The 26,645-nt window shown below is 43.6% G+C and overlaps 2 protein-coding genes across 2 annotated transcripts in view; both read right to left on the reverse strand.

Moving 5' to 3' along the window:
- The window catches only part of STK4 (serine/threonine kinase 4), a 258,859-nt gene that overhangs the window by 65,966 nt on the left and 166,248 nt on the right, over positions 1 to 26,645 (reverse strand). The window lies entirely within an intron of this gene.
- On the reverse strand, positions 901 to 14,633 carry YWHAB (tyrosine 3-monooxygenase/tryptophan 5-monooxygenase activation protein beta). The gene is made up of 6 exons (XM_079321955.1): positions 14,482 to 14,633; positions 6,933 to 7,233; positions 5,834 to 5,957; positions 4,706 to 4,869; positions 3,278 to 3,373; positions 901 to 2,815 (listed from the first exon to the last, which is right to left on the reverse strand). Exons 2-6 carry the CDS (start codon positions 7,224 to 7,226, stop codon positions 2,759 to 2,761), a joined length of 735 nt encoding a protein of 244 aa, XP_079178081.1. The 5' UTR covers positions 7,227 to 7,233; positions 14,482 to 14,633; the 3' UTR covers positions 901 to 2,758.

A 26,645-nucleotide genomic window follows, 5' to 3' on the forward strand; every position in this document is an offset into this window, starting at 1 on the left:
ACTAAGACAGGAGGTGGTCCCTGAAGAGCAGCAGCTAAGCAGACACCGTGATTTTTCTTCTCAGAGCTGACAATGCCATCAGCATGAGTCAGACTGGGAGTAAGTGCACAGTATAAAATAATTTAAGATGTATTGTATGTGCATACATTTAGGTATGTCCATAAAGGCTGAAGAAAATGACAAAATTGCAGTAATTACAGACATGAAGAGACCATGGGGCAGAGCAGCAGTCAAGCTACAGCTGGTCAGATTTTGGCCTAATGCCTTCATAGGTCAACCAAGAGCAGCCAAGTGCCATTTCCCACTGTGCACACTTCTGTGTTGCCCCACTCTGGGAGCAGGACCAAGCCTCCCTGAAGCTTTTAGGCTGCTTGGCATCTGCCAAGCATGGTTACTGCCATCCATCCCTTCAAGTGCTCTTATATCCAGTGCATGCACCTGCACTATTTTGCACTTTTGGTGGTCCTTTAGCACAGCACAGTGCGAGACAAGCAGTGCTGAGTGTGCAGAGGTGAGGCAGCCCTGTGTTCAGAGTGGGTATTTAAAAGATTCCCAAGAAAAATCTCTAAGTAACCAAGAGACTTTTCTCATTTACAGTGTGTTCAACCCTACAATATACAGTGACTCATGGCAAGTTAAATGGTTATTCTGAGTTGCATTTAAACCCTGCAATGACAATATATTACAAGTATGCCCTCGAGGAAAATGAAGGGAAGCAGTGTTTTCTCTGACAAATCTGGGACGGTGTGTGGGAAAGTCTCCTGGTAAAGGAATGAGTAACTCAGTATTTGCAAATCATGAATCAACTCATACAATCCACAAACTGAAAACTGAATACAAGTGGTGATTTTACTACCACAGGTTTCAGCACTACTACAACAAAGAAAACAGACAACCAAATGATAAAATTTTTTTTTATTATTCACTTTTGAATTCTTTTACACTTTCCTGATTATTTTGTGTAAGGTGAAACTAGAACTGTTTAAAAGACATACACAAATCTAGTACATCAATAACCAGGTATTTCTTTTTGCTATACTATTCTCACAACCACGTGTGTGCTAGGCAATATAACCGTCACAGAAGCAAACTTTAGGCAGAATACTGGTCAGTAAAAACAAAGCGAAAAGAGCTACCAGATATACAGACAGGCTCGGTTCCACATTCACTACTGCATTTATCAAGCGCCAAGTATTAACTGCACAATTTGTTCAGCTAGTAGAGGGGAGTTTTAAAATCAGTGCATGAAATTCTCTTCAGCAGACAGATGGACAAACAGATGGATCCTATACCTAAGTGGAATGTGAAGGCAGGGGATGATACCACGGGACTGATAGGTGACTATTCCTAATCTTTTCCACTGCATTATTCACGCAACTCTTACTAGGTTTTGTTTAATGAAACATGTTTGAAACATGACAAGGTGAGGACATTTGGAGCTCAAATATTACAAGCATTACAGATGTGTAGGTCTGCATTCCAGTACAAGATGGGAAATCCTGAATATTTGAGCCAGTACTTGAGCCAGTTTCCTGGTCCTACCAAAGAATGGCAGATAAGAGCTGAAGAACACAACAGCACTGGCAGCTCTCAAACACCCAAGGAAGAAACCTGTCCTTGGTGAGGTGCAGGTCTCATCCACCATCCTGACATCACCAGGAACCAAAGAATGGATGATGTGTAATGTGGGAGTCCAAACTGCTTTAATGGAGTTTAAACAGGTGAAAGGGTCAAGGATGAACAGAGTCTAGTGGGAGAAAATTTTCTATCAAGTGAACTTAAAGATGGCTCAGTGGATTACTTACGAAGTTTTCAGGATAAATTGAGAATGGGAATACCATGGAGATTTTGATTCACCTAAGAGTAAAGTAATGCAAAAGTGGCAGATCACTTCATGGTATCATCCAAACTAATAAGGCCATTCAAAAAATTGAATCTTCTCCTATTGCAAGTCCATGGCAGCGAACCAAGAGTTTTTACTACTGAAGAATATCTATGTTGTAACTAGGTAAAAGTTATTGCTGTGGGAAGGGGCTTAGTCATGCATGTGGTGTGAGCATGAAAGCACTTTGAGAAGTCAAATCCCAGTTATCTGCCAGTGTAAAGAGTTTGGAAATCAAGCTGCTAACTCCCCTGTATCCCTCCTCCCCAAAACAAACCCCATCCACAGAAAGACAGGATTGACAAAGTGAGCTTTTGACTGAAAGCGGTGCCTCAGACTCGGTTACAAATGTCTACAGAGTGTGCCTGTTCAACTACCTCATAGCAGTGTCCCTAACTGGAATGCCATACACTGGATTGTTTTCCTTCCATGCCCCAGTGTCACAATAGAATCTCTATAACTTTCTGTACAACTTTACAACAGAATTGTACTTCGACTATTTTGGTGCCAAATTAAGCTCGCCAGAGTTACATAATTGATGTCTACTTTTCTACCAATAAGAGTTTTGTAAAGTCAATTGCAATCACAAAACCCTTTATTATTATTATTATTATTATCATCACAGTGTTCAGTTAAAAATATAAACACGGTAATCGGAACTGTAAATGTTCAGAATAGGAAAGTTCGGAATGCCATTGGAATAACCGACCTCCGCTCTAGGTACACAAAACACCAACCAACCGGTTTTACCCCACAGACAGTTTTTGCTACGTTGAGGTTGTGAAAGTCAATGTACTATTCTTTTTGCTTGTCGCACAAAGGGATTATGTGTAGGATACAGGGTGACATTGAACATATAGTGAAGCGTGACAGCCATTAGTTCTCTCCCTCCCCAGCATCCCCTTCATCTCCCTGGTTTTCCGACGTCCATAGCTGTAAGGAAATACAAACACGTGTTTATGCTGGAAGCACGGTTAATTACAATTGTCAGGAAAGGGAAGACAGCGTAATTAGTAGTAGTTGTGCAATTTTCTCAGCTAAGAGCAATGCAGAACTGAACTTAATAGTAAAGCTGAAGAATAATAAACTAGAACATGAATAAAAGATAAGCAAGAAGCTAGCACAAGCTGGGAAGTTCCACATAAAACTGTCGAGAACAAACTCCACTCTGTGTTACAAAAGGAATCTGAGCTTGTTACAGCAGTTAACAAGTGATTCCTAGTTTGAACAAGCAAGTCTAACTGGTCTGGTTACAAAAAGCATCGCAGTTAACACATGCAGTTAACGCCTCAGAGAAAGCTTTTAATGGCAAAGAACCGAATCAGCTTTCAGATGCTGAGTCCCACTTCAGAGTGCAGCAGCCTAGAGTGCAGTGGTTTGCCCCATGGTACTCACAGTGAGGTTGTCCCTAAGCAGCTGCATGATCAGGGTGCTGTCTTTGTAAGACTCTTCATTCAGCGTGTCCAGCTCTGCTATCGCTTCATCAAATGCCTAAAAACATAAACACAGCCCTTTCATACTCTGCTCTCTGAAGTCACTGCTGCTTATACAGAGCTTACAAATTTGCCATATTACTACCCAAATTCAATAAAAAAAGCTTCCAGTATTTTTCTTATCCACTACAAGAAGTAAAATAAAGTGAACTCTAGATCCTAGACAGCCAGGGGAAAACAGAAGTCTTCAGGGGTGTCTGGATAAAAGCCCAGAAAAACTTTACTAAAAATGCCAGTACCAAATACTGAAGAGGCAAGAGCACTCTATATGTTATGCTGAAAAATGGTTCACATAGCTTGAAATCAGATTTAATACAACACTTTAAAGAAAAGACTTTCATTAAAAAGGAAGGTTTAACTGGTCTAAATAAGCAGTGAAAGACAAAGGTACCATTACTTGTATGAGTGTATATATATATGTGTGTAGTACATGAGTAAGCAGACAAGAAGATGGAACACAAGACTTTTCGACAGTAGGGAGGAAGGTTTTCAATTTCTTTTCAAAACAGCAGAAGAAATCAGGTATGTTCCACTAGAGATTAACAAAGCCATTCTTCCCATCCATCTGTTTCTGTACACATGAAAATCAATACTGTGAGTCTGAGAGCCGTAAGTGCTATTTCTTCATTCAGGTTTCAAACAGATGTAAGCATTTTAACTAAAAAAAGCAAGAACAGCAGCAACATTTTAAGCACAACATCACTTCTTGTTACAAAGTCTTACTGAAGTGCACATTAGGAACACAAACATTCACCTAATGCCATGTTATTCAAGTTCCTACTAGACAATTTTCACAGACACAAAAAGATCCATTTAGAAGACTAATCCTATTTTAGGAAGAAGGCTAAGGAAAAAATGACTGGCTATTTGTTTGCCACAAAAGCTCTTTTTGGTCTCTGGAGAGAGTGGCACACATGCATATGGATAACAAGGACATTTAGGGCTACAAAGATGGGCACACAGACAACACTTCATGTACTGGCTAAGTGCTACAATTTCAATAAATATTTCGCTTTAAAAGTGCTAAATTAATTCAAGTGTTTTCAATTCTGACACAAGCACATTCTAAGAGAATTAGGTGGACATTAAACAGAGGCAATTTGTCTTCCCTGTCACTGGAACAGCTGCAGTAGCAAATTAGCCTTACCCAAAGCTAAGCTAGACCAGCAAACCAACTTACCTGAAAATATACCACAATGACAACCATTTTATGACAGCATTTTTAAGGAATTTGATATGAAAAAGCATAATCATCTAGCAAGTGCTACTGTAACCATGTAATTACCTCCTCAGCCTCCACAAAAATTGGTGATATGAAGAGTCTGCTTACCGTCTTTGCCAGATTACAGGCTTTTTCAGGAGAATTTAGGATCTCATAGTAGAAGACAGAGAAATTTAGAGCCAAACCGAGTCGAATGGGATGTGTTGGCTGCATCTCTTTCTTGCTAATTTCAAATGCCTCCTGATAAGCTTGCTGGGAGTTTGCTACCGTTGCTGCAAGAAGCAATTACAAGCACATAAATATACAGTACATCTCTCTACTTCATGGGGGAAGCAATTATATTCTCAGCCTAGGCTACTGTCCCACCAGAAATTCATACAATTACCAATGCACAGACACTTCTTTCAATGTTTTTACATGCAAAAGCCTTCTACTTGCTGAAAAATTAATGTTGAAATATATATTTTTAAATAGAAACTTAAAATAAAATTTATTCAACGAATTCCAACCAATTTGAATTGACACAAACTCTATTTAAGTATTCTGGTTTTAAAGATTCATTTCCAGCCCTGCTGAAGAAGTCATAGTTATCAATAATTAATCCAGACAAAACCATATGTGGAAGAAGAGGTAAACTGCTGCAGTTAGGTCATGAACTTTGTATTTCAGGTTGGGGTTTCAGGGCAAAGCCAACATTCCCTTCCTGGCTAATGAGTAACAATAAGTTCCATGCTGACATCAAGCTAAGTTTGCAAGACCTGGTCTACATAAGACACTCACAGGAATTCAGACAGTTCAGCACTTCTTTCTTATTTCAGAATTTACTGCTTTAGAACCCAGGAACCCAATATCCTGTATTTGTATGCAGACTTTGCAAACAGTGAAGTCTTGAGCTTAATTCATAGTTTAAACATGAGATCAAACAAACTAAGCATTCTCCATGAGAAAGAAACCTACATTCTTCAGGAAAATGATTTTACACTGCCACATATGCCTGAAACTACCCAATGTGGTCAGGGGCTGCAAGCAGAGTTTGACTGCATTGATGAGCATCTGTCAATCACTTCTATTAATTTCAGTGAAGACTTTCTCTAAAAGTGATTTGCACTGCACCTATCTTCATAACTACAGAGCAGTACTGAAAAGAACAAATATATAATGTTGGGGAAAAGAATACAAGTGTTTTTTATACTTGATTCTGTTTGGTCTGTAGAGAGAGATTTCATTTCTACTTACTTTGCTTATTGTCCCCAGATGCCACCTCTGAGAGGTATCTGTAGTAATCACCTTTCATTTTCAAATAGAACACCTTGCTCTCTGGCTGCGTGGCATTGACAATAAGGTATTTATCCAGGAGTTCCTGAGAAAGATTAAAAAAAAAGTGATATTTCCTGAGTCATAAAAATAATGTCTGAACCAGAGCCTTTGTTACAATGGTGAGTATGAACTGTTCAAACAGTAACAATGACTTCTGTCATGACTTACGCAGACTCATGTGTTAATCACTTTGCCTACTGTTGTCTAAACTCTGGGAAAAAAAGATAAACTACTTGTATTTTAATCTGTGGAGAGCTGAAAACTTGCTATGTTGATCCTACCCACAATTCCCTCCTGCAGGATCTGAAGGCTATCAGGGCTTAAGCCTGCTGATGCAAACCCACATCCATGATCAAATGAAAATCAGCAGCTGGAAATCTGCACATCTGGCCACTTTTGTGTGAGCTGTGAAATTGTCCACAAGAAACTGATTCTATCTCCAGCTTCAGCTGAAAAGGTTGACAGTGGCACAGGCAGCACACATGCACTCAGAAAGAGATGCACAGATTGACTGCACTGATGGCATCAGCTCCTGACTGATCCTAAGCAAATGGAACAACAATAAAAGGAATCCCTCTTGTCTGAGTGAATGAAAGAGCAAAATCAGTCTGGGAGAAGAACTACACACCTTCTCCACTAAAAAAAAAATACTAAACAAACTCAAGATGTCAGCATTCATTAATTAAAGAATTTAAACAGCAGGCCTTTTAGCAGGACTCATGTCAGTGACCCAGATCTAAATTTGTTTTCATGGTCAATCCCCTCCAGCCAGCAGTCAGGGGTGTCCAACACGGCCTTGTTTGCTTCTAGCTACTAGAAAAAAATAGTCTTTTATAACAAATCCCCTAAGAAGCAAGCTAAATGACTTAGGAGCTAGAATTGGACCCAAGCATGTAGCTGTGCAAAATTATTCCCCTGCTAAGGTGCTGCAGTGTCTACAGCTCTACTAAAATTCCTTAAGCTTCTCTGAAGAATGCTGCAGTACTAACTACTGTTATTTTTGCTGTTGGATTATTACCAGAACATCATTGCAGATATCCTGCAATTCAGCCTCGATTTTCTCACGATATTCCTTCCCCATCTGCTGTTTCTTCTCGTTCCTCTCTGTTTTCTGCTCGATGCTGGAAATCACGCGCCAGGACGAGCGCCGGGCACCGACCACGTTCTTGTAGGCCACGGAGAGGAGATTCCTTTCTTCATTGGACAGCTCATGTCCCTGCTCAGTGACAGCCTTCATAGCAGCAGCCATGTCATCGTAACGCTCGGCCTGCTCGGCCAGTTTGGCTTTCTGTACCAACTCACTTTTATCCATGGCTGTCCTGCAACGAGCCAGGAATAAAAACAGAGAAAAATGTCTCGATGGTCTGCACTGGGGGAGCTCAGGCTGAGGGCTGAAGCAGATTTTACAGGCAGTAATAAGAGGGAAAGCTATCAACTGTAATTAAGTAATACAAAAGGTTTCTTTTTCAAAATGTATTTGACCTTTTGCCAAATATGTATAACTTCCATGTGTAAATGACTAATGACAATCCTGAAGATATGAAAGCATCGTTCTGCAAAATGCAGCAAAAGCCATATTGGCATTAAGCACAGCCCTATGTGAATCTCTCCTCTTTCCTTTACCAGCCACAGCTCAACTGGGGAGATATTAAACCAAGAAACCACCAGGTTGCTGGGGCTTTTCAGGTTTGTTTACTGTTGTTGTTGTTTGCTTCCCTCCACTGCAGTACAAGAGCAACTACTTGGGAGCACTGAAGCACTGGACAGCTCCTTCTGACACTGAAGATTTTTGGCAAGTTAGAGAAATGTTTCTCTGGGTTTACATAAACCATACCCAGGAAAGCTGTAGTTGTTGGCAACTATGGAAAGCACACTTATAATGCTCTGCCAGAAAATAACGTGGGTTTTTTTACATGTGCATCAACAGACACATAATGGATGACTCCACACAGCTAGGGTGGCTGCAGTCTCAGGTTTTCAAGACCTTTTAAATAACACTGACATTCATAAAATCTGAATGGAACGTGGTCCACATGATAGTCACTGCTACAAAACAAATTGCTTTTATGAAAACAACTTGTTTATAATTTCTGATAATGCAGTTTAGCAACCAAAGCTGTGAAAATACATCACATGGCCACAGGGTCGCTGAAGAGCTAATGCCAAGGAGAATAAATACACAGCAGAAATAAGGAAATTTCTTTGCCTTTATCAAAATGGACCTCGATAGCTCACAACCCCGAATTTAACCATAAAATTTTTGCAGATGTGCAGGTTCACCTTTGCACACATCCAGAACTGTTATTCTCATCAGTACCGAGCAGTAATTACTCTCTCCCACTCCCAAACCCTAATCAGGGCTATCCCTGTCTAGGTAAATTGTCAGGCTGAGACTGAACAGCTTCTAAAAGAACAATAAAAACCAAACAAGAACAGTAAGTTTACATTTGTATTTCACAGACTTCTGTTCATCACAGAAGCACCTACAGTCCTATTAGAAAGAACCAACACACTGAAAGAGATTGCTGCAGCCTTTTCCCTGGCTCTCACCTTTGAAGATTCCAGTCTGACAGGCTTCTGATGGAAAACATCTTTCTCACCTTGTATTTTATTCCAAGGATCATCTACCACACTACTATAGAGGCAAACCAGTCCCCTGTACTAAATCCTCAACCAGGACAATGAAATACAGACCCAAATTCCCATTGTGACACATTTCCAAATTCATAACACTGGTCACACTGCTGAGGACGAGTCCTAACTACAAAATTATTTTGAGATGAGCACATTCTGTCCCTCCAGCTGAGGATATTCCACTTCAGCAAAAAAATCACCCAGGATATAAAGTCAAACATTGTTATTTCATATGAAAATTCCTGAAGTAAACCTTGCAACCAAATGCACCTGCTCAGTATCTGCAAGTCACACTCCTACTGTGATGGAAGCTGAATGCATCCATCTTTGTAAGGCACTCAAAGTAAGGACATGGAATACTAAAACCAGCCTCCTGGAGGAAAGGGACCTTTTGTAGACTGGTAAGTAATGCTGGGCTCTGGTTCAGCTCTGTTTCAAATGCTGTGTTTAAACCAGTGGATTCTGGGACCTATTGAAAGGTGCCACAGAGATTTCAGATCAAAGTCCTCTACAAGACAGGGTGACTGCAGGGAGCAGTGTGACAAATTTTGGTAAGGCATGATTCATTTGGTTCTCTCTTCCCTAGTGAAGCTTTTACCCTGGGGATATTATCATTGGTTTCCATAGGCTTATCAAACAGATAGCTCCTGATGAGGGAAAAGGTTAAGTAGGTTTTGTGATGTGCTTTGTTTCTTCCTACTTTGAAGGCTATCATAGCATCAATGCAGAACAAGCCCAAGGAAATCATTGGACCATTTCCCCTTGAGACAACCCATCCCATCTTTTCTCTTTTTGAGTCCATCAAACCCTGTAAACCATTCCCTTAACCAGCAATAATTGCAGATCACGTGCTTAAGGCAGGATGTAATTTGTGAGTGGTATTTCTCTACACACTCCCTAAAATCTGAATGTGAGCAAAGTACACCTGAAGAATGATTTTTTACATACAAGAGCCAACTTAAAACAACAGGACATTGAAGCTAAACAGTTTCAGAGCACTTTTAGCTTCTTCTTTGTCTGCACAGCTTCTAGAAGTATTGCCACTGCAAACATCTTATCTTCTCCTCTTCTTCTCATGGAATGTGATTGTTGTGTGGAAGCAGCCTGCTTGTTGAAATGCAGAGGCGAGTAGCTCCAACCGAGTTTACATTTTGCCACTGAAAGGTCAGTTAGTTTTATCTTTGATCTGCACTTTGCCAATAGTGGTCTAATCTGCAGACAAGTCATCTGTGCAGAATTCAGTTTACAAACAATATAGAGTTTAGTTTTGAAAGGGTGAAGAGTTTGTTTTATCAAGCTCACTGACATATTTATATTTAGATGCAAGACAGTTCACAGCAGTCAATGGGTTCATATTAGGACACATGAAGGAAATCACAAAGGGAACTGCACATGAAGGAAAACACGGGGCACAAAGACCTAACAGACAAAAGAGATCCAGAAACCAGTTTAACACATCAATTATACAAATAAAATACCAGCACAAAGATTAAAATGTTGCTTCTCATCAAGCAACTTTCCTCAGCAATGTAACTAATTTATGCACATGAAAGTCACTTACGAATATATGAAACTCAAACTCATCACTAAAGATGGAGCTCCTGAGAACTTCACTGACTTAGTTTTGACATAAGACTTCAGTGTACAGGGGCTTGAGTTTAGTTAATTTGTGTTAGTATCTGTTAGTAGGCTTGCTATGAAACACAAGTATTATTCAGTAACATGGATTTAAGAGAACTTAAATGCAGTAAGAAAATCATTGCCCACACCAAAATATCTTACAATGGAAGTAAGCCTACCATTACTTCCTTCCCAGGATCTGCATAAAGGAACACTTAAAATCCTCATTTGATTCTCCATTGCTTACCTTGTTAGAAGCTTGGAGAGAGCTTTGCAGAGCTATGCTGGCTTGAGCTCCAAAAGAGGGAAGTGTTTGCCAGAAGGAAAAAAGATACAAGGAAAGGAGTGATGTTTGAAAAGGCAAAGAAGCAACTATCAGTTATAACTGGTCCCTCCCAGAGAGGAGATGAAAGCCACACTCTAACAATGGACCAGTGTGCCACAGTCTGATACAAGCAAAGCCTAGAGCTAAAAATACACCTAGGCCACACACAGAAGCCATCTACCAAAGGTTACCTGCAGCTAGGAGCAAAACACACAGAGGTGATGAACAGGAGGCTGACAGGAATGATCTATTCTAGCACTGATAAAGCCATGCCATGGTGGCAAAGGGAAAAGAGGGAAGATGGAGAAAGGAGCAGAGACGTGCAGATCACAGCCATGGAGGAGTCCTGAAAGTTGCCTGTTCTAAGCAGAAGATTCTGGTATTAGATGCATTAACACAGTTCAAATTCTTAAGATACTGTCTTCTTAAGAATCAGTCCAACATAACTTAGCAGCCCTCCAAAAAGAAGTGGCTGGACACTGTTCACAATAAGGAATGTCAACCACTGCCCAGCAGTCACAGCCAGCTGCCAGAAGTTTCAATCACCTGAACTCCCACACTCAAAATGTAATTTTTTTACTATTTTTCCCTCTATCTCCCACACAGAAGAGCATGTATGCAAGCACTGTAAGTTACAAATGCTTCCTCCCACTGCAGAAACATATCACAAAGCATCAAAAGCAAAGGTCAGAACTTGCAAAACTCATTAGTTTGCAGCTGCCTGCGTCTTTCAGTGGAAGATGCAGTGAGAAGGAGATGGTGTGACCAGCCTGGGAACAGCACCTGGAGTCAGCTCACCCATGGGTCTTTCAAGAGTGGATGGCCACACAGAACTGGAGGTTTACATCCCATTAACAGCTGAGGGGTGAAACATGCAGCTACTGCTCTCCAGAAGACTGCAGGATTTTGAGAACTACAGCTTACTCTTCAGCACTTATTCCATCTGCTCTGTAGCCTTTACTGGTTCCCATTCCTATGGGCTCTTTAGGACAAAGCCAAAATGAATCAAAACTAACTGTGCTTAAAGTCTGTAAAAATCAAATGAAAACTGACACTGAAAATAATCTGGCTTATATAACATATTGAACTGACAGGACAATACTAATAAGCTTACATTGGTCTGAAGTCTGCTGCTCTTGATGACCTGTTCTTCTGATGCTAATTAAGTCATTGATTTTTGTGCACTGTTTCTCTCTCTACAGCAAGCATGAGAATCTATCAGGCAAACACTCCCACTTTATAGAAAAGAACTGGTGAGAAAGCAGTGCAGTTACTGGTTTGACATACTGGTCCTTAATGGGTTGAGTAGAGCTGCAGGTTAACAGACCTGCATATTTCACTCTGAGAAAGGAGCACAAATTGAGGTTTGGTGAAATGGGAAGCAATCATACTTCCCAGTCAAAAGCTCTGTAAATCCACTCAAATTCTAACAGAAAAAGCAGCAGATTGGTACAGATTTTGCAGTTCAATATTCCAACAATGTGTAAACATACCTAATTTGATTTCTGGATGGGCAATTCATTCAGAGTTAGTGGTACTGCAAATGATGGTTCTATAACCACAGACAGTAAGAGCTTTGGAGACATAATTTCTAAAATGAATAGAAAATAATTCTCCACATTCAGGTGCACACATGCTGACACAAGTATCTGCATGATGGGGATGGTATTCTGTCAACTGGACAGTGCTTTTATTTTTTATTTCTTTTTTTTTACAGGAAATGGAGTGCAACTCTTTCAATGCAGCAAAACGAACCTTCCTTGCTTTACTGCAGTGTTAGGCATTTGATTTTATTAGTTGTGTTTTTCTAGTTGGTTGCCTCAAAGGCTACCATGGATTTTTAAATAACTGATTGGAAAATGAATGGCTCTGGTACAGCAAAATCTTCCTGTCAGAAGCTTGGGTATAGCAAGTTCAGTAAAATATCCTGCAAACATAATGAGGGAAAAAGGAGAATGACTTCACAGTTGTGATATTCTTGCTGACCTTGTGTAGCACATAACTTCAGCCTCCTCTGCATCTACCCTGGCCTTCAGCTCAAATCTCTATGCAAATGTTGAGATAAAATTAACATTCTATAAAACTATGCCTCACCCTGCTCTGGCCATCTGCTGCCATCATTACTTGTTGCTTCATAAAATTGAATAAAATGACACTCAGTGGTTTTCAGTCTCCATAGAGAATTACAAAATCCCTATGACCACCATCAAGAGCATGTGGGACCACTGATAGTGTATGGACTTCTTAAATTGAGTGACAGCAGCCTTGTTCTTCCTAATGCCAGGCTGAAAAGGCTCCCTGCCTTTGGCCCTTTGCTCAGGACAGCTGCAGGTGGAGACACGCTGGCACTTCCACAGCACAACATCCCCACATGGCAACACCTTTTTGTTCCAACCAGCAGAATGGCTTTTGGCTAGAATCCAGGTGGAAATAGTGAGTTAACCCAAAAAATCTTCCCCCAGGCATAAAGTTCACACCAAACTAATGAATTCATATCACAGGTAAATCACTTTTGTTAATAATAAACTGACAGTATTTATATTACAGGGTGGGGCAAGAAGTGTGGCCATATAACAGACACAGTAATGCCTGGTATTAGGATACCACACGGATCAGAGCAGGAGCTTTTACCTCATTAACCAAATAATTATTTACTGAGCTCCTCCTCATCCGAGTTTATTCCCATGCATCACAAAAAACTGCATATTGGCACAGGCCTGCCCAGGAAAAAATAAAAAGACTCAACATCAAAATAGCAGAGATCAGAACATGCGGTACTGACATAATGAGGTTGAGAAAACTGCACCAGGCCCATCTGTGCAACGAGTCTATCACTTTATTGGTACCAATTTAATAAACAAAATATGATATAGGTGATAATTTTGCAGTCCTTTAACGTGAAGGGAGAAAAAGACACTCATGTTCTTGTTTTCTTTTGTAGACCAGGTTATATCTCATTATTGCTTTGAAATAAAAGCTCATCTTTTTTTCATATAAAAGTATTCTAATTTCTGACTGAGGTGTCCTGTGCTAGTGAACACGTGAAAACACAAATATTCCTACAGCCGTTGAAGATACAAAACATTACAATCATTGCCAAAATCTCTGATATTTTTCTATGGGAATTTAGTTTTTACGGTGCTGCATGATGTGTATTATGTTTTTCTATCACTGGAAAAGGTATTTTAACTGTTAATAAAGAATCTATCTGAAAGCAATCAATTTGAACTGTGATCTTTGTGTGAGATGCATTTATGCCAATACAGTGATTGTGTGCCACTGTCATTTGACCACCCCAATTAATATCTGGTTATACACACCTCACCCAAAACCCACGGCCGTCAGATCTGGGCCACTGCCCAGCCTTTTAGTAGGCTGGGACTGGCTTGAACCAACCTTCTTCCCCGGTGGAATCCTCCCCAAACGCATCTCTATTCCCAAACGGACACGAACGATCACAGTTGGAAAATAATAATAAACGCGTTTGGTGGCCTTCTAAAGCGCCCATACACGGCCCTGTGGCCGGCTCACAGCCACGGGCACGGCAGCTGCGCTCTCCCGGGCTGGGCGCGGAGCCGTGCCCGGTGCCGCCGGGAGGGGCTCGCTGCGGGCCCGGGGCGCGCAGCCCTTCCCGCCGGGCGGGCCCAGGTGAGCGCGGCCGCGCCCCGGGCACCGAGTGACTCACCGGGGCGGGGCAGCGCCGGCCGCTGCCGAGGGGCGGCGCCGCCCAACCGGGCCCGCCAGCGGCCGCCGAGCGAGGGTCACGCCGTTACCCGGGCCGGGGGTCGCAGTACCGGGAAGGCAGAAGCGGAGACCCTCCCGCAGGGATCCCCGCACGGCGCGCCCGCCGCGGCCTGCGGCTTCCCGCGCGGGGCGGAGCGGAGCGGGCCGGGCGGGCGGGGGCAGGCCGGGCTGGGCCGCCCCGCGGGTCGCGATGCCGATGCCCCGCGCCCGTGCCCACCCCGATGGCGGGCGCGGCCCCCCTCACCTGGCGGCGCGCGCGGATCCCACGGGCGGAGGCGACGGGAGCGGCGGCCGCTCGCACGGACACGCGCACACACCCTGCGGCGCTCGGCCCCGCTTCCGCCGCGCGACACGCCCCTTCCGGCGCCAGGGGGCGCCACCGCCCCGCGCGCCGCCCCAGCGCCACGGTCGCCATGGCGACAGGGCTCGTCCCGCCCGGCCCGGCCCGGCCCGGCCCTGAGCTGCGCCCGGTGCTGCCGGTGCTTCCGGTGCCGCCGGTGCCGCCGGTGCCGTCCGTGCCCGCCCCCTGCGAGCACACCCCGGGACACGGCCCGTGGCACGCTCCCAGCCCGGCAGCGCCGCGCTCTTTGTCTCCGCGGAGCGCACTGCTGCCGCAGGAAGCGCTGCGGTGCCAGTCCGGCGGAGGGAGTGCGCGGCCTGTAAGTGCAGCAGTTTCTCCGGCAACAAAAGAAGCAGTTTTTTTGTTTTCTTGCCATTTCTCGCTGCTGTTCTTTGGCTGGACCTCGCGGTAGGAGTCACAGAATCACAGAATTGATTAGGTTGGAAAAGAGCTCTAAAATCGAGTCCCACCTATGACTGACTGAACACCTCTATGTTAATTAGAGCAAAGTACAAAGTGCTGCAGCCGGGCTTAAACACCTCTAGGGACCTTAAACACCTCCAGGAGCTGGTGATTCCACCACCTCCCCAAACCATCCCATAAGGAATATAATAATATTCATATCCATGGAAAACCGGCACTGGGGTTATTCTGTTCATCCTCAGAGAAATAAAATTTCCCAAATGCTTTGAATTGCAAAATCGCCTTTAAAAAGAAGCTGCTGTTTTAGTAGCAGCTCTTCCCTATAACTTCAATTGCATGTTTTCACTGAAAAATCAAGATCCTTACTGTCTAGATGGGTTTTGTGCAACTAATGAATTATATTTTCTAAGGAAATGGTGAAAGAGGACATGTTTGGGGCATGAGGAAAAGTCTAGCTCGGTCTCCAAAGAGGAATCCAAGTAAAAGAGTTCAGTTTTGTAATCCATATAATCCTTTTGGATAAGAAGTGACAGGACACGCAACTCAATTGCACTGCACCCAGATCCCAGATTTATGGCAGCAGCACTTGTGAAAGTGTTTTTGTTGGGGCTCAGTTCAATTACAGCATCCCCGAGTCCAATGTTCTCTTCTACTTTCAGATACAGTCCTGGGCCCATCAAAGTCACTGTCAGATTCCTTTTTGGTGATGGAAGGACTTCATTAATTTCCTGCTTAGTCTCCATCCAAAGGTTAATTACTTTGGAAAGTCAGAAGGAAAATTATTTGGCACCCACAAGTTATCTTAAGCTGCAAACACTGATTCAGTTCCATCAGTTGCTGTAATCACTCTCTTTTTTCTTTTCTAGGCAAAACTTGTTTTTTCCCTTGGTCTTCTCCATAGTCCCTATCTTCTCAGTTTGTATTAGGGCCATGCCCAGTGTTCTTGCTGAGGCCTTGGGGGTGCTGATTCATGGCATAATTACTGGGTTTTGACACTCCTTACACTCCTTGCCTACTTATCTGTGTATCATGCTCAGTGTGCAGAGGTGTGCTGTCGACACCTGTTCATTTAGGCTCCCACTGTGCCTCCCTCACCTTTCCCCCTTGCTGCCTGTGTTGTCACAGCTCAATCCTCTCACTTCCAGTGAGGTGCACTGAGTTCCCTTCATACAGCTCCTCTGATTTCTCCCTGTAAAATTCTCTGCTCACAATGCTCCTCAGCTGGTATTTTTGTGAAATCTCCACCACAATATCCAAGCTGGACAATTCCATACTGTGTAGTGACAGAGATGAAGTATCAACCTCTGCTTTCACAGAGCTGGGTCCCTGCTGGGCCAGAGGCCACCAAGACATAACTGTTAATGATACAGGTCATTTCTCCCTGAGCTCTTCCTACCCTGGGGCCTTCCCAGTCCTGTGCCTGGTCTGGTTCAAGAGATAAGCAGAACATCCTGCAGTTATTCCAGGAGTGGTGAAGGCTGGAGACAACACCAAACCTCAACTCTGGAAAAGCTTGTACCAGCTGTGAGTGGGTTCAATGTGTCACATTTCAGGGGAGGAAGTACATGTCTGCTCAAAGGATCTGAGACAGAGATACAAAACTCTGGGCCTTTAGATCAGGGACGGGCTGGATCCATGAGTAAACAAGCACAACACAGAGACCAGCCTCCCACAGAAAATGTCCTTCTGTGTGTTTTCCCAAAGAGCCACATTTCAGGTAGGTAAGTGTGAGGTATAAATGGAATTTGGCTTTAGCAGCTGGCCAGCATTAACCCTGTCCCTGCCCTGGGGGAGCACAGAGCAGCTGCACTAAGAGTGCTCACACTGAGCTACAGCTTCACAGAGTAAATCCAGAAGAGAAGAAATCATGGGATTTGCTCTGCAAAAGGAGACAGCTCATGGTTGAGGTGCAGTCCCCTCGCTGCAGAGTGGTTCTTTACAAGGACAGTGAGCCCTTCCCTGGATACACCACAGGCTCCACTTTTCAAAGAAGGCTCTGCTGGGGCTGCAAGGACAGTTTGTTCTGTGTTTTGTAACTGCTTCACTGTAGATTTCAGTCTCCAAAACACTCCTCTTGCACTAAGTCAGTACTTCACATCACTGGCAGGTAGAAGAAGTGGCACAAGCTCTTTGACAAAGATGTCAATTGCCAAACAGCAATGTCAAAAGAAACTGTTCCCAGCAGATGGCACAAGAGCTCGAGCTGCTTCAGTCTCTGCTCTGGCAGCCCCTACCTGCCCTCAGGTGTGCTGCTTCTGGTACAGGAAAAATGAACTGGAGATTTGTACTAAAATAAGTGCATAAACCTTTGCTCAGAGATGCCATCCTGACAGATCACTCAATTTTTAAGATTTTTTGATTTTAATTTTGGTAATTTGTGTTAAAAGTAGTAGGTCTCAACTGCTGTGGGTACCAGAAGCAAACAGTTGATGGCACTGCATGATCACTGTCCCTGCAGTTATATCTTCCTGCAGCCTGACTCAATGAAAAACAAGGTGTTTCCCTTCCATGCTGTAGGAAAGACACTCACAAAATGTAATTGCCACCGATTAAGTATATTTTATTTCTTGATTGTTCTGATACTCATTTTCCCAATCTTCTGCTGTATGTATGAGAATGTACAGCCTGTTCAATTGTTCTAGAGCTGGATCTCACAGATCACTAAATAGTGGCTCAGGTGATGGATCCCAAATGGAACTGGTGGTTTATGGCAGCTGACACAGCTGATCTGCTGGAGCTGACAGCTGGGATGTCCACCAGAAGTCTCATCAGTACATAAAGAATTCCATCATTTCTCAATGCTGGTTGTGGTGGACTTTGAATAGCACATGGTGACCCTAAGAAGGAGACCTGTAAGGAAGCAACAAGAAATACAAAAGAGCAAAACAGTATTTTTAAAATTAATATTTTTGAAATAGGAAACAAAAAAGTTCCAAGGGAAAAACTTCTGCATTTCTTGTCCATGTCGTATTTTCCCTGTGCATAAGCTGCTTGTGACATTACAGACTACTGTGAAGTTAAAACTAGAATTAGGTTAGTTAGAACTAAAATTACAACTGGGCTCAGGCATAAATATCTTGCATAGGATAGAACTATTAATAAGTTTAATTGAAGCAACATTTAAAGCAAAGAGCAGCAGGTTTTCCTCATAGTCCCTGCCAACTAAATGCTAGACTAAATAATACTTTGTTTGGGCATCTTTCAGTCCTTCCTAATGTCCAAGGAATGCAAGTGGTTTAGTGAAGTTTCTCTATTAAATGTGATTTGGACCAAAGTCAAATGGCTGTTTTAATTTGAAGGTGTTTAAAGGTCTGAAGGTGACTTTAGAGAACACAGTTAAGAGCATAATTGCAAAGCAACTTACAAGAAGTAACTGTGGGAGAACAAAAATATAAATGACCTAAATAGTATAAAATAGTATGATGGGAAATATGGTTGGAACAAATGTCTTGGATGGGATAGGAATTCAGCTCCAGGAATGCAATTTTGGCAGTAGTGCCCCAAACAGAGAATGCTATTTCTGGGGAAATGCACTGAACTCTGGGTCATGAATTAAACTCAGGTAATTTATGTTCTGCTCATAAAAAGTGGCAGTGCAAAAAACCAAACAGAAATGGAATGGAATATATTGCTGGAAATTTTGTAGCTGCTGGGACCTGGAAAGTTGTCATGTACTTCTGATGCCAGGTAATGCCTAAGAAAAATTCAAGCCAAGGAACACATAGCAAACCCTTCAAAGCTGCCAACTCAGTGACCCTAAGGAAATTCAGTTTCAAAGCAGACTGTGAAGAGAGGTTTGAAGAGGTGACATCCCAAACCCTGAACTTTATTTATTAGCTGTTTCTGACAAGCTGTAAAGAAAGGCAAATGTCCTGATGTTTTGAAATTGCATGGCATGTGTTCATTTTCCTAGGAAACGCTGATCTTTAGGAAATACCAATATTATTCCATTTCCTGATTTCTCATTCTTTTCTCTCTTCGTATTTAATACCAGTCTGCTGAGCAGAACTTCCAAGCCAGTGTCTCTTCCAAGACTTGGCTGTCTGGATCCCCCAGAGCTCCAGCTTCCTCACAAGCAGCTATCTTCCAGGTGCCTTTGAAGTGGGATTTCTTCTAGAAAAACAGCTATGGAAGAAATAACCTTCCCTGTGGTAATGGCAGCTAGGTCTGCTAAAGTTTTGATATCATTTCACTCCTCAGCATGTGCAGATAAGCTGGAATTCTTTATGGAGAGATGCAGCCAGTCAAGAAACCTCCACTTGGCAGAGGAATGGGTCCCTTTAGGATTTGGTGAGATCAGCTTGGACAAGGCCAGGCCCCTTTATGGCAAATTGGGAGAAAATTCTCCTTAATAAATGGAATGGTGGAGCTCCTTCTTTGGTATAATGCATGGGGGAGCCTGGCATGACGTTTTCTCTGGATGTCTCTGGGGAAAGGCAGCTTCTCTCCCAGCAATTATGTATCTGTTTCAGGCCATACTTCAAAGTCCAGCCTGGGTTTTTGGTGTTTGCTTTTCTCCTTTTAAACAGGAACTATCCAAAGGGCTAAAAATCTGAAGTTTAAAGAACTATACAAGCTGCCTGGAGCTCCAAAATGTTTCTTTATAATTAGTATAAATGCATTAAATATTTAACCTTCATCCTGTGAAAACCTTGACTTTTAAAAAAGAATTTACAGCACAGGGTGGAGTTTTATCTACTCCTAAATAGGACAGCAATTTCCTTCCTTCCATTTCTGCCCCAAATCTCAAATTCCAGAGTGCAATGAATCAATTGCAGAGGAGGAGATGACTGTTCATCCACCTCCCCGTGCAATTGACTCTCAAAAACTTGATTTTTCTCATACGAATCAGGGTGAGAGTTCTGAAGTAGCACAACTCCAGCTGAGTATCTGTTCTTTATTCTGCCTTGTGTTTCAAGGTGTCTTTTTCTTAATAAGCACCTACCACTAGACCGTTAATAGTTTAACAATCCACAGCTTCCAAGGCAATGCTTGCCAGCAGTCAGAGCTGGAAAATAGCTCAGAGAATGGCATAGGCCTGATAAAAGGATTAATAACTCACAGCCCTGAGAGCTGTGAGTTCAGTATTGTCTGACACTGGCTCAAAGGATTATTTTGTGCATTCAGTGCTCTTAATTGCTTTTTCTCCCCGGAAGTTTGTGTGCAGCTCTGGGATAGATTCAGAGAGTTTTTCCAAACAGACTGAACTAGATTTCTTCCTAAATTACATTTAAACTCTGGTCCTTACAGTAGACACTTGTATTTGAGCTGTACTGAGGGGGCTGAAAAACAGAGAGGGGAAGGAGTGACACGTCTTCTCACGGCAAAAGTAGAATAATTTTGCAGAATGAAACTGCCAACCATTTCAACCTAACTCTGCTATTCCACTTTTACTGGAATTCTTCCGTCTGTTTCTCTGAAAATGAAAGTCTGTTTCTGCTCCTGCCACCTGCTATTTCCATATGAAAAAGCTGTTTGGTTATAATGAAGCTACCATTTCTCCCAAGGGCAAAGTAAGGACATTTCATCACGCTGCTTGTCCTGAAATTTCAGTAACCAGATTCAATATGTTACTAGATTTGATCTACTTTTTCCCAAAGCTTAAAGCCTTTAAGGGAAACCTCAAGTTCTGTCTGTGAGTATTTACAAAACAAAATGTCATTTCCCTGCTGAACTGTAAGACAGTCTGATCCAGCAAAACAAAAAAGAGAATCCAAAACCAAGATTCACTTTAGCTTTGAGACTTGCCCAGTGACAAGCTTTTGGAAATCACAATGATTTCCAAGCACAGACCATATTTTTATCCCAGGCAGAAGCCAACAACAGTGTAAACAAAAAGTTCCTTCATGCTGACCTCAATGTGAGCAATGGGGGGCAGTTGAGATGGCCAGAATTTGGGTTCCTGAGCAAGTCAGCATTTTGCAGATTTATTTGTGGTTTTTAATAAGCTGGTTAAACTGTCCCTTAACTCCAGGAGAGGCTCTCCAAATGAGTCACTTTTGACACCCACCTTTTAATGAACCCCTTGACATCATGATCTTTGTTCTCCTGCTTTCCAGGAACAGAACAAGAAAACAGTCTGAAGGCTGATACTGGGCCACCTGAGTTTCCTCAGCAGGATTCCTGGAAAAGAATCATGGAAAATTGATCCTCCTCTTAACATATCTAACCCATGACAGAGTGTACTCTGGAGTACGTGACACCCAGGAGTTTATAACAAAACCAGTTCAGTGTTGCAGGCCTGGATTCACTGCAGGAGATTCCCAAATGTCTGATAAAGGCTTTGGCAAGGGAAAGAGTAGGGGGTCTGCTCTGGATCATTTTCTGCACTTTCAGCTGTGCCTCAAGTCACCTTTCCAGAGCAATGCAGACACGAACATGAATCAGAAAAGATTGCACAGTTAAAAAGCTCTTTGCAGCACTGTATCCTTTTTCCTATATCCTGGCAATCCCCTGGGCTGAGATACACTCTCTGCTTTGTCCAGGGTTAATAGGTATCATCAGGGATGGAAGGGTACAGGCTGCACTGAACACTGAATGGAAGGCATAGCTGAATTTTTTCTCAAATCCCCAGAAAGCTGTCACTAGAGCTCTGGTCAGGATACTACAGCTCCTTGGAGACTATCCAGCCTCATAAAAACACACTAAGGCCTCTGCTGCTTCTTTGACTCCTTTAGGTTCCAGCCTAAGTTGAATCCTGAAGGAATGAGGATTGAGGCCTGTAGCAGACTGAGGCTTTCTTGAAAATCCCAACTGGCACTTCCCTATTGATATTAAAGATCTGCCTGATTTTTGCAAGTCATCTTTATTTCAGGCCAGATTCATTTATCAGATACACACAGATCAGCCAAAGGCCAGGGCAGTACATGGGAGTGTGTTAACAGGTTCACTCTGGAATTGCCAAAACATTATCCAATTATCTGTGCTAATGCCAGCTGCCTGGAACATAGAAAGCTGCTGATAAAGAAAAACCGTGGTAAAGAAATAAAGAGATGAGAATAGCTGAAGATGCTTCCCCAGGCTGGGTGAGACAGAGATGCAAAGGAATGACAAAGTCATCACAAATGAATACCTAAACATTTTACAAACATGAATATATGAAGGGATGAAGTCATTGTAGCCCCAGAAATAGAGGCAGAATGTGTCTTTTTGGTTTAAATTGGTTTTCTGACAGATTTCTTGAAGGAAGCAGCACAAAACTACTGTAAGCCCTTAACTACAAGTGCTACCAGCCACTAGATGTCCCAGAGCTGCACTCAAACTGCACCCATCAGCTGCAGACAGAGGGAGGGCAAATGGTGCAAGAAACAAGGTATAATTTAACAGACTAACTGATTTATCTGCAATCAGCACATATCTGCCTTTCTTTAGGGCTTGTGTCATACCTCTGATGGTGCAAGGAAATAAGGGATCTGAACACATGGGGAAGAGTTTCCACCTCCCAAAGCTGGTCTTGCTTCATTTATTACCTTCAGGGTACAGCAACACTGCTACCACACAGGAAAGCAAAGAGAGATGGAAAAGCTGACAATTCAGTGTTAATAAGCTCCTCAGAATAGCAATGCAGAAGAGCAGAAGGCAAATATTTCTGATCTTGTCAAGCTGGTGTAACTGTGGGATTTGCACGTGCACATAAAGGGGCAATGTCAAGTTGTTTTTTTTTTCCTGTTCCTCATTTGTGGTTTACAATCTTTGCTCAGCAAGCTGCAGTGGTGGAAGTTTCTATACACACATGCAGTGCTCTGTTCCTCTCTTCATTTAATTGCTTTGCTATGATATTCAGAAGTGTTGTGATTCTGCATTTGACCCAGGAGAAAGCTGTGAACAGCTCACTCAGAGGAAAAAAAGCAGAATATGGCTCAAGCATGGCTTGTGCTCCTTCCACACAGAAGTGATTTAGAAACATTCACCTTTCAACATGCTGATGCCCACGGGGCCTCCTTCAGCCTGTGTTTAACCTCCCCTCACCTCCAGTTCTTGGTTAATTATTCTCTCTGAACAATCTTATGATGATCAGCCACATCTCTGCTTGTGTGAGGCCTCCTGCAGCACTGGAGTGTTGTGGTGGGGCTCCCATATTCCTCTTCTCTTTGTTGCTCTGTTGCTCAATCCATCAGATACAGCCCAAGCAGGATGACTTTGAAATGCACAGCATACCCTGGCACTGCTCTGAACACACCCCTCACATATGGTTGGGATTTTGGGTGCTCAGAAACCCAGGGGAAAAATCCTCAAAGCCCACTGCTCTGTTTCCTGCTTGAAGTAATCTCTTACATACTATTTTTTCCTGTTTATCACGGAAAATTGAGACTGTGGTCCTGCAGCACTCCCAAATCTGCCTCGTTCCTATGGCACACACTTGCCACTCAGTTGCTATTTCTTCTCTGTCAGAGCAGTAATTTAATAATGCATACCAGGATCCAGCCAGCATGTCCAATAAAGGAACAGTAGCAATTAAATGTGATTCATGATCAGTCACAACTAAGCAACAGGACTAATTCTTTGGCATTCATTCCTGGGAGTAAAGGTTCAAGGAAAAAAAATATATTTTTGATTAGATTCAAAGAAAGTAGAGGCATCTACAACCTCTTCAGTGTCAGAAAGGAAGGAAAATGAATCCAGGACATACTTTTTTTTGTAAGTGACTCCCTGCACTGCTGGATGAGGAGGGAGGAAGGATTGTGTTGGAGAACTGTGGTACTAACACTTGCCTCCTCCAAACCATTCCTGCCAGAGTCTAAAAAATTTCAGGAGACAAGGTTGGATGTTTTTTAAGTACTCTGATATCTTGCTTGCATCAACTACTAAGCAGGATGAGATAGAAATGGGGTTTTGGATGCAGAAAGGTTGCATGGGGGCATCTGCTCTCTGTTCTGGTGCAGAATGGTGGTGTCATTTGTGCTTGGCAGGTCCTGAGGATGAATGAGAGAGAACTAATGAGAACATCAGAAAGAAACCATTTATTAATGCTTCCCTTGCTAGGAAAATCCATTGTGTCAGTCTCCTGTTCCTTCTACCTTACTTACAAGTCCGTGACACTGGGTGACATTTTTAGCTTACTCATTTTATCAAGGCTGTGAGATAAATCACTGCCCAGTGTGGGAAATGAGCTCAGCAACATTTATAGCAGTGTGGGGTTTCATGAAATCTTAATTTAATGACCTCTGAGTAAGAATAGAGGCAAATATACCCCCCTGTCAGGCAACCACATCCTGGACTCAATCAAATCCTGCCATCTACTTCTCTGGCTGTTCTGATCCTGTGCTGCAAACAGGCCCAGGGCTCAGCTGATCCTCTCCTTCAGTCTAATGGGAGTGCTCAGAGAGTTCATTTCTGCAGCCAAAGCTGCAGGCAAGAGGGATAAAACCTTTCCCCAGGGTGCAGCAGTGCCAGTGAAAGAGCTGTCAGTCACCAGGACTGCCAGGCACGGGCTTTAGCTGATGGTTAATGCCATCTAAAAGCAGGCAGGGAGGGAGCAGGAGAGCCTGCAGCCTCCAGCCTTGCTCTTCTGAAGCCTGGCTGCGACTGTAGGAGCCACAGTCAGGACTTGTTACAGCATTGTCACATCACATTCATCTGACAAAGCTGTCATTTTGCACTTGGGGCCTGGGGAAGCCCCATGATGGGCAGGATGGCAGCCAAGCCTCCATCTGTGCACGATGTGACAACCCTGCCACAGTGCCTAGGGACCTCCTGTGGCATGGGTGGCCCTGTGGTTAATGGCATTAACCCAGGCAATAACTGCAGGGATCAGGACAATGCCCTGGGAACTGAACCCCAAAAGCTCAGTGATGAAAAGTCCACAGTGCAGCTGCACAGAGTTTGTGACCAGCAGGCAGCAAGAGAAAGCACAGGGTGGGCTCCTGGTGAGCTCAGGCTGCCCAGGCTGTTACACTCTTTTGGTTGTCAGAGGACTAGTGTTACAGTCCTTCATAATCCATCCCTTCAGTGCCTCTTTATCTGCCCACTTCTCTTTCTATGGCCAAGCCTCTGTGCCCTTCTCTTCACATATGTCTAAATAAAGGAAGAAATCAGAAGAAACACTGGGGCAGCAGTGATGCCACTATTCCCATGATCATCATTATTTGTCATATCTACCATCAGTTATGGTCTGTTTGTGCTGGGTTTTGTCCAAAAACATGGGAATAAGATATTCCTCACCAGAGGGAACACAGAGTGCAGTTTAGGATGTGATGCAACAGGTGGGGGTGTTTCAGACTGGCAGGGAGCATTGGCCCCTGCTCAGATCTCTCTGGCCCAGGGCAGGAGGCAGCCAGGGAGCCTCTCACCTGCAGGGAAGCAAAGAGAGAGCGTTTGGTGTCAGCTCAGCCCGGTGACAAGGACAGGAGCACTCCTCAGAAGGGGAGGAGTGGCTTTGCCAGGCAGCTGAACTCCTGGGTGGTGGGACGAGGCTGTCAGGAAGCCTGGCCAAATGTCTCAGAGAGCCTGTGACGTGGCACTGCTTCACCACCACACACACCATCTGCCACCAGCTGTCCCCAAGCACAGCCTCAAAGTGTGCTGCTCTGCAGAGCAAGGCTGCAAATTAGCTCTGGGAGAAGGAGGCTGGTAGCAAATGCCACCCCAGGCAGGGGTGCTGAGTGTGGGCTCCAAAGTGAGGTGGGGGCACTGCACATTGTCCTGGCCACCAGTGTCTCCCATAGCTGGAGCCAAGGGCTCAGTCTGCCCAGTTCACACAACCACCATGTCCGTGGGACAAAACAAGTTCCTCATCAGTGGCTTCCTCACAAAATTCTGAAGAAATCTCCTTAGGGAGAGAGGAGACAGTTCAAAGTGACAGGCTGCCTCTGGGCTGTGTTGGGGTAGTGGAACACGTGCACGTGCAGCCCCTTGCACCTTGGTTTCTTTGAGTAGATTTAGAGTCCAATTCCTCAGCCAGCACAGGGTCTATCAAACTGCTGATTCCTCTGCCAACCTCATTCCTCTTCTGCAGCTCAGACACCTGTGGTTCCCCCATGAGATGCTGCAGGGCTGAGTCTGCCCTCCATCCACAGCATGGCCATGGAATGCACACTGGTCCCTGCCATGGGTGCACAAGATAGCCTGGAACTGGTGTTTGCTTTCTGTAGAGCCTGTCTCCCACATGTGGTCCTTTGCCTTCTTCACTGGTAGAACTCCAGAACTTGAACCAGAAGAATTTACCATTTTAAGTGGAAATGATATTGATGAGCACTAGGGTGTCACAGATTTTACTGCCCTCTACTTTCTCCCTTTGCTCTCAGTTTTCTTGCTGTTGGAGACAGCCATCTGCTCTGCCTGCCCCAGGGCTCAGCCTTGGGATTATGATATCTCCAAGCAGTCCTGAGCACAGGAAAGCTATGAGCCAGTAGACTCTGCGAGCACCAGAGTGAGAAAATAGCAGACCCAGCCTAATCACCACCTTGGAGCACTCCCTTCACTTGGGAAGCTGAGACTGGCAGTGGAGAGAAGCTGCTCTGTGTGATCACTGCTGCACATGGAACAAACCTGTGCCAGGCATCTTCCTGGGCTCCCAGGCTGCTTGGCACCTGTCTGCCACCCAGCTCAAATCCAGAAACTTTGCAAAGGAAAAGAATGCCAATCTTCTGAACTGCTTACTAGTGAGTTCCTTCCCAAGAAGGAAAAAATTGGCTTTCAATGCAGCT

Source organism: Erithacus rubecula (assembly GCF_903797595.1).
Source record: "Erithacus rubecula genome assembly, chromosome: 18".
Taxonomy (NCBI): domain Eukaryota; kingdom Metazoa; phylum Chordata; class Aves; order Passeriformes; family Muscicapidae; genus Erithacus; species Erithacus rubecula.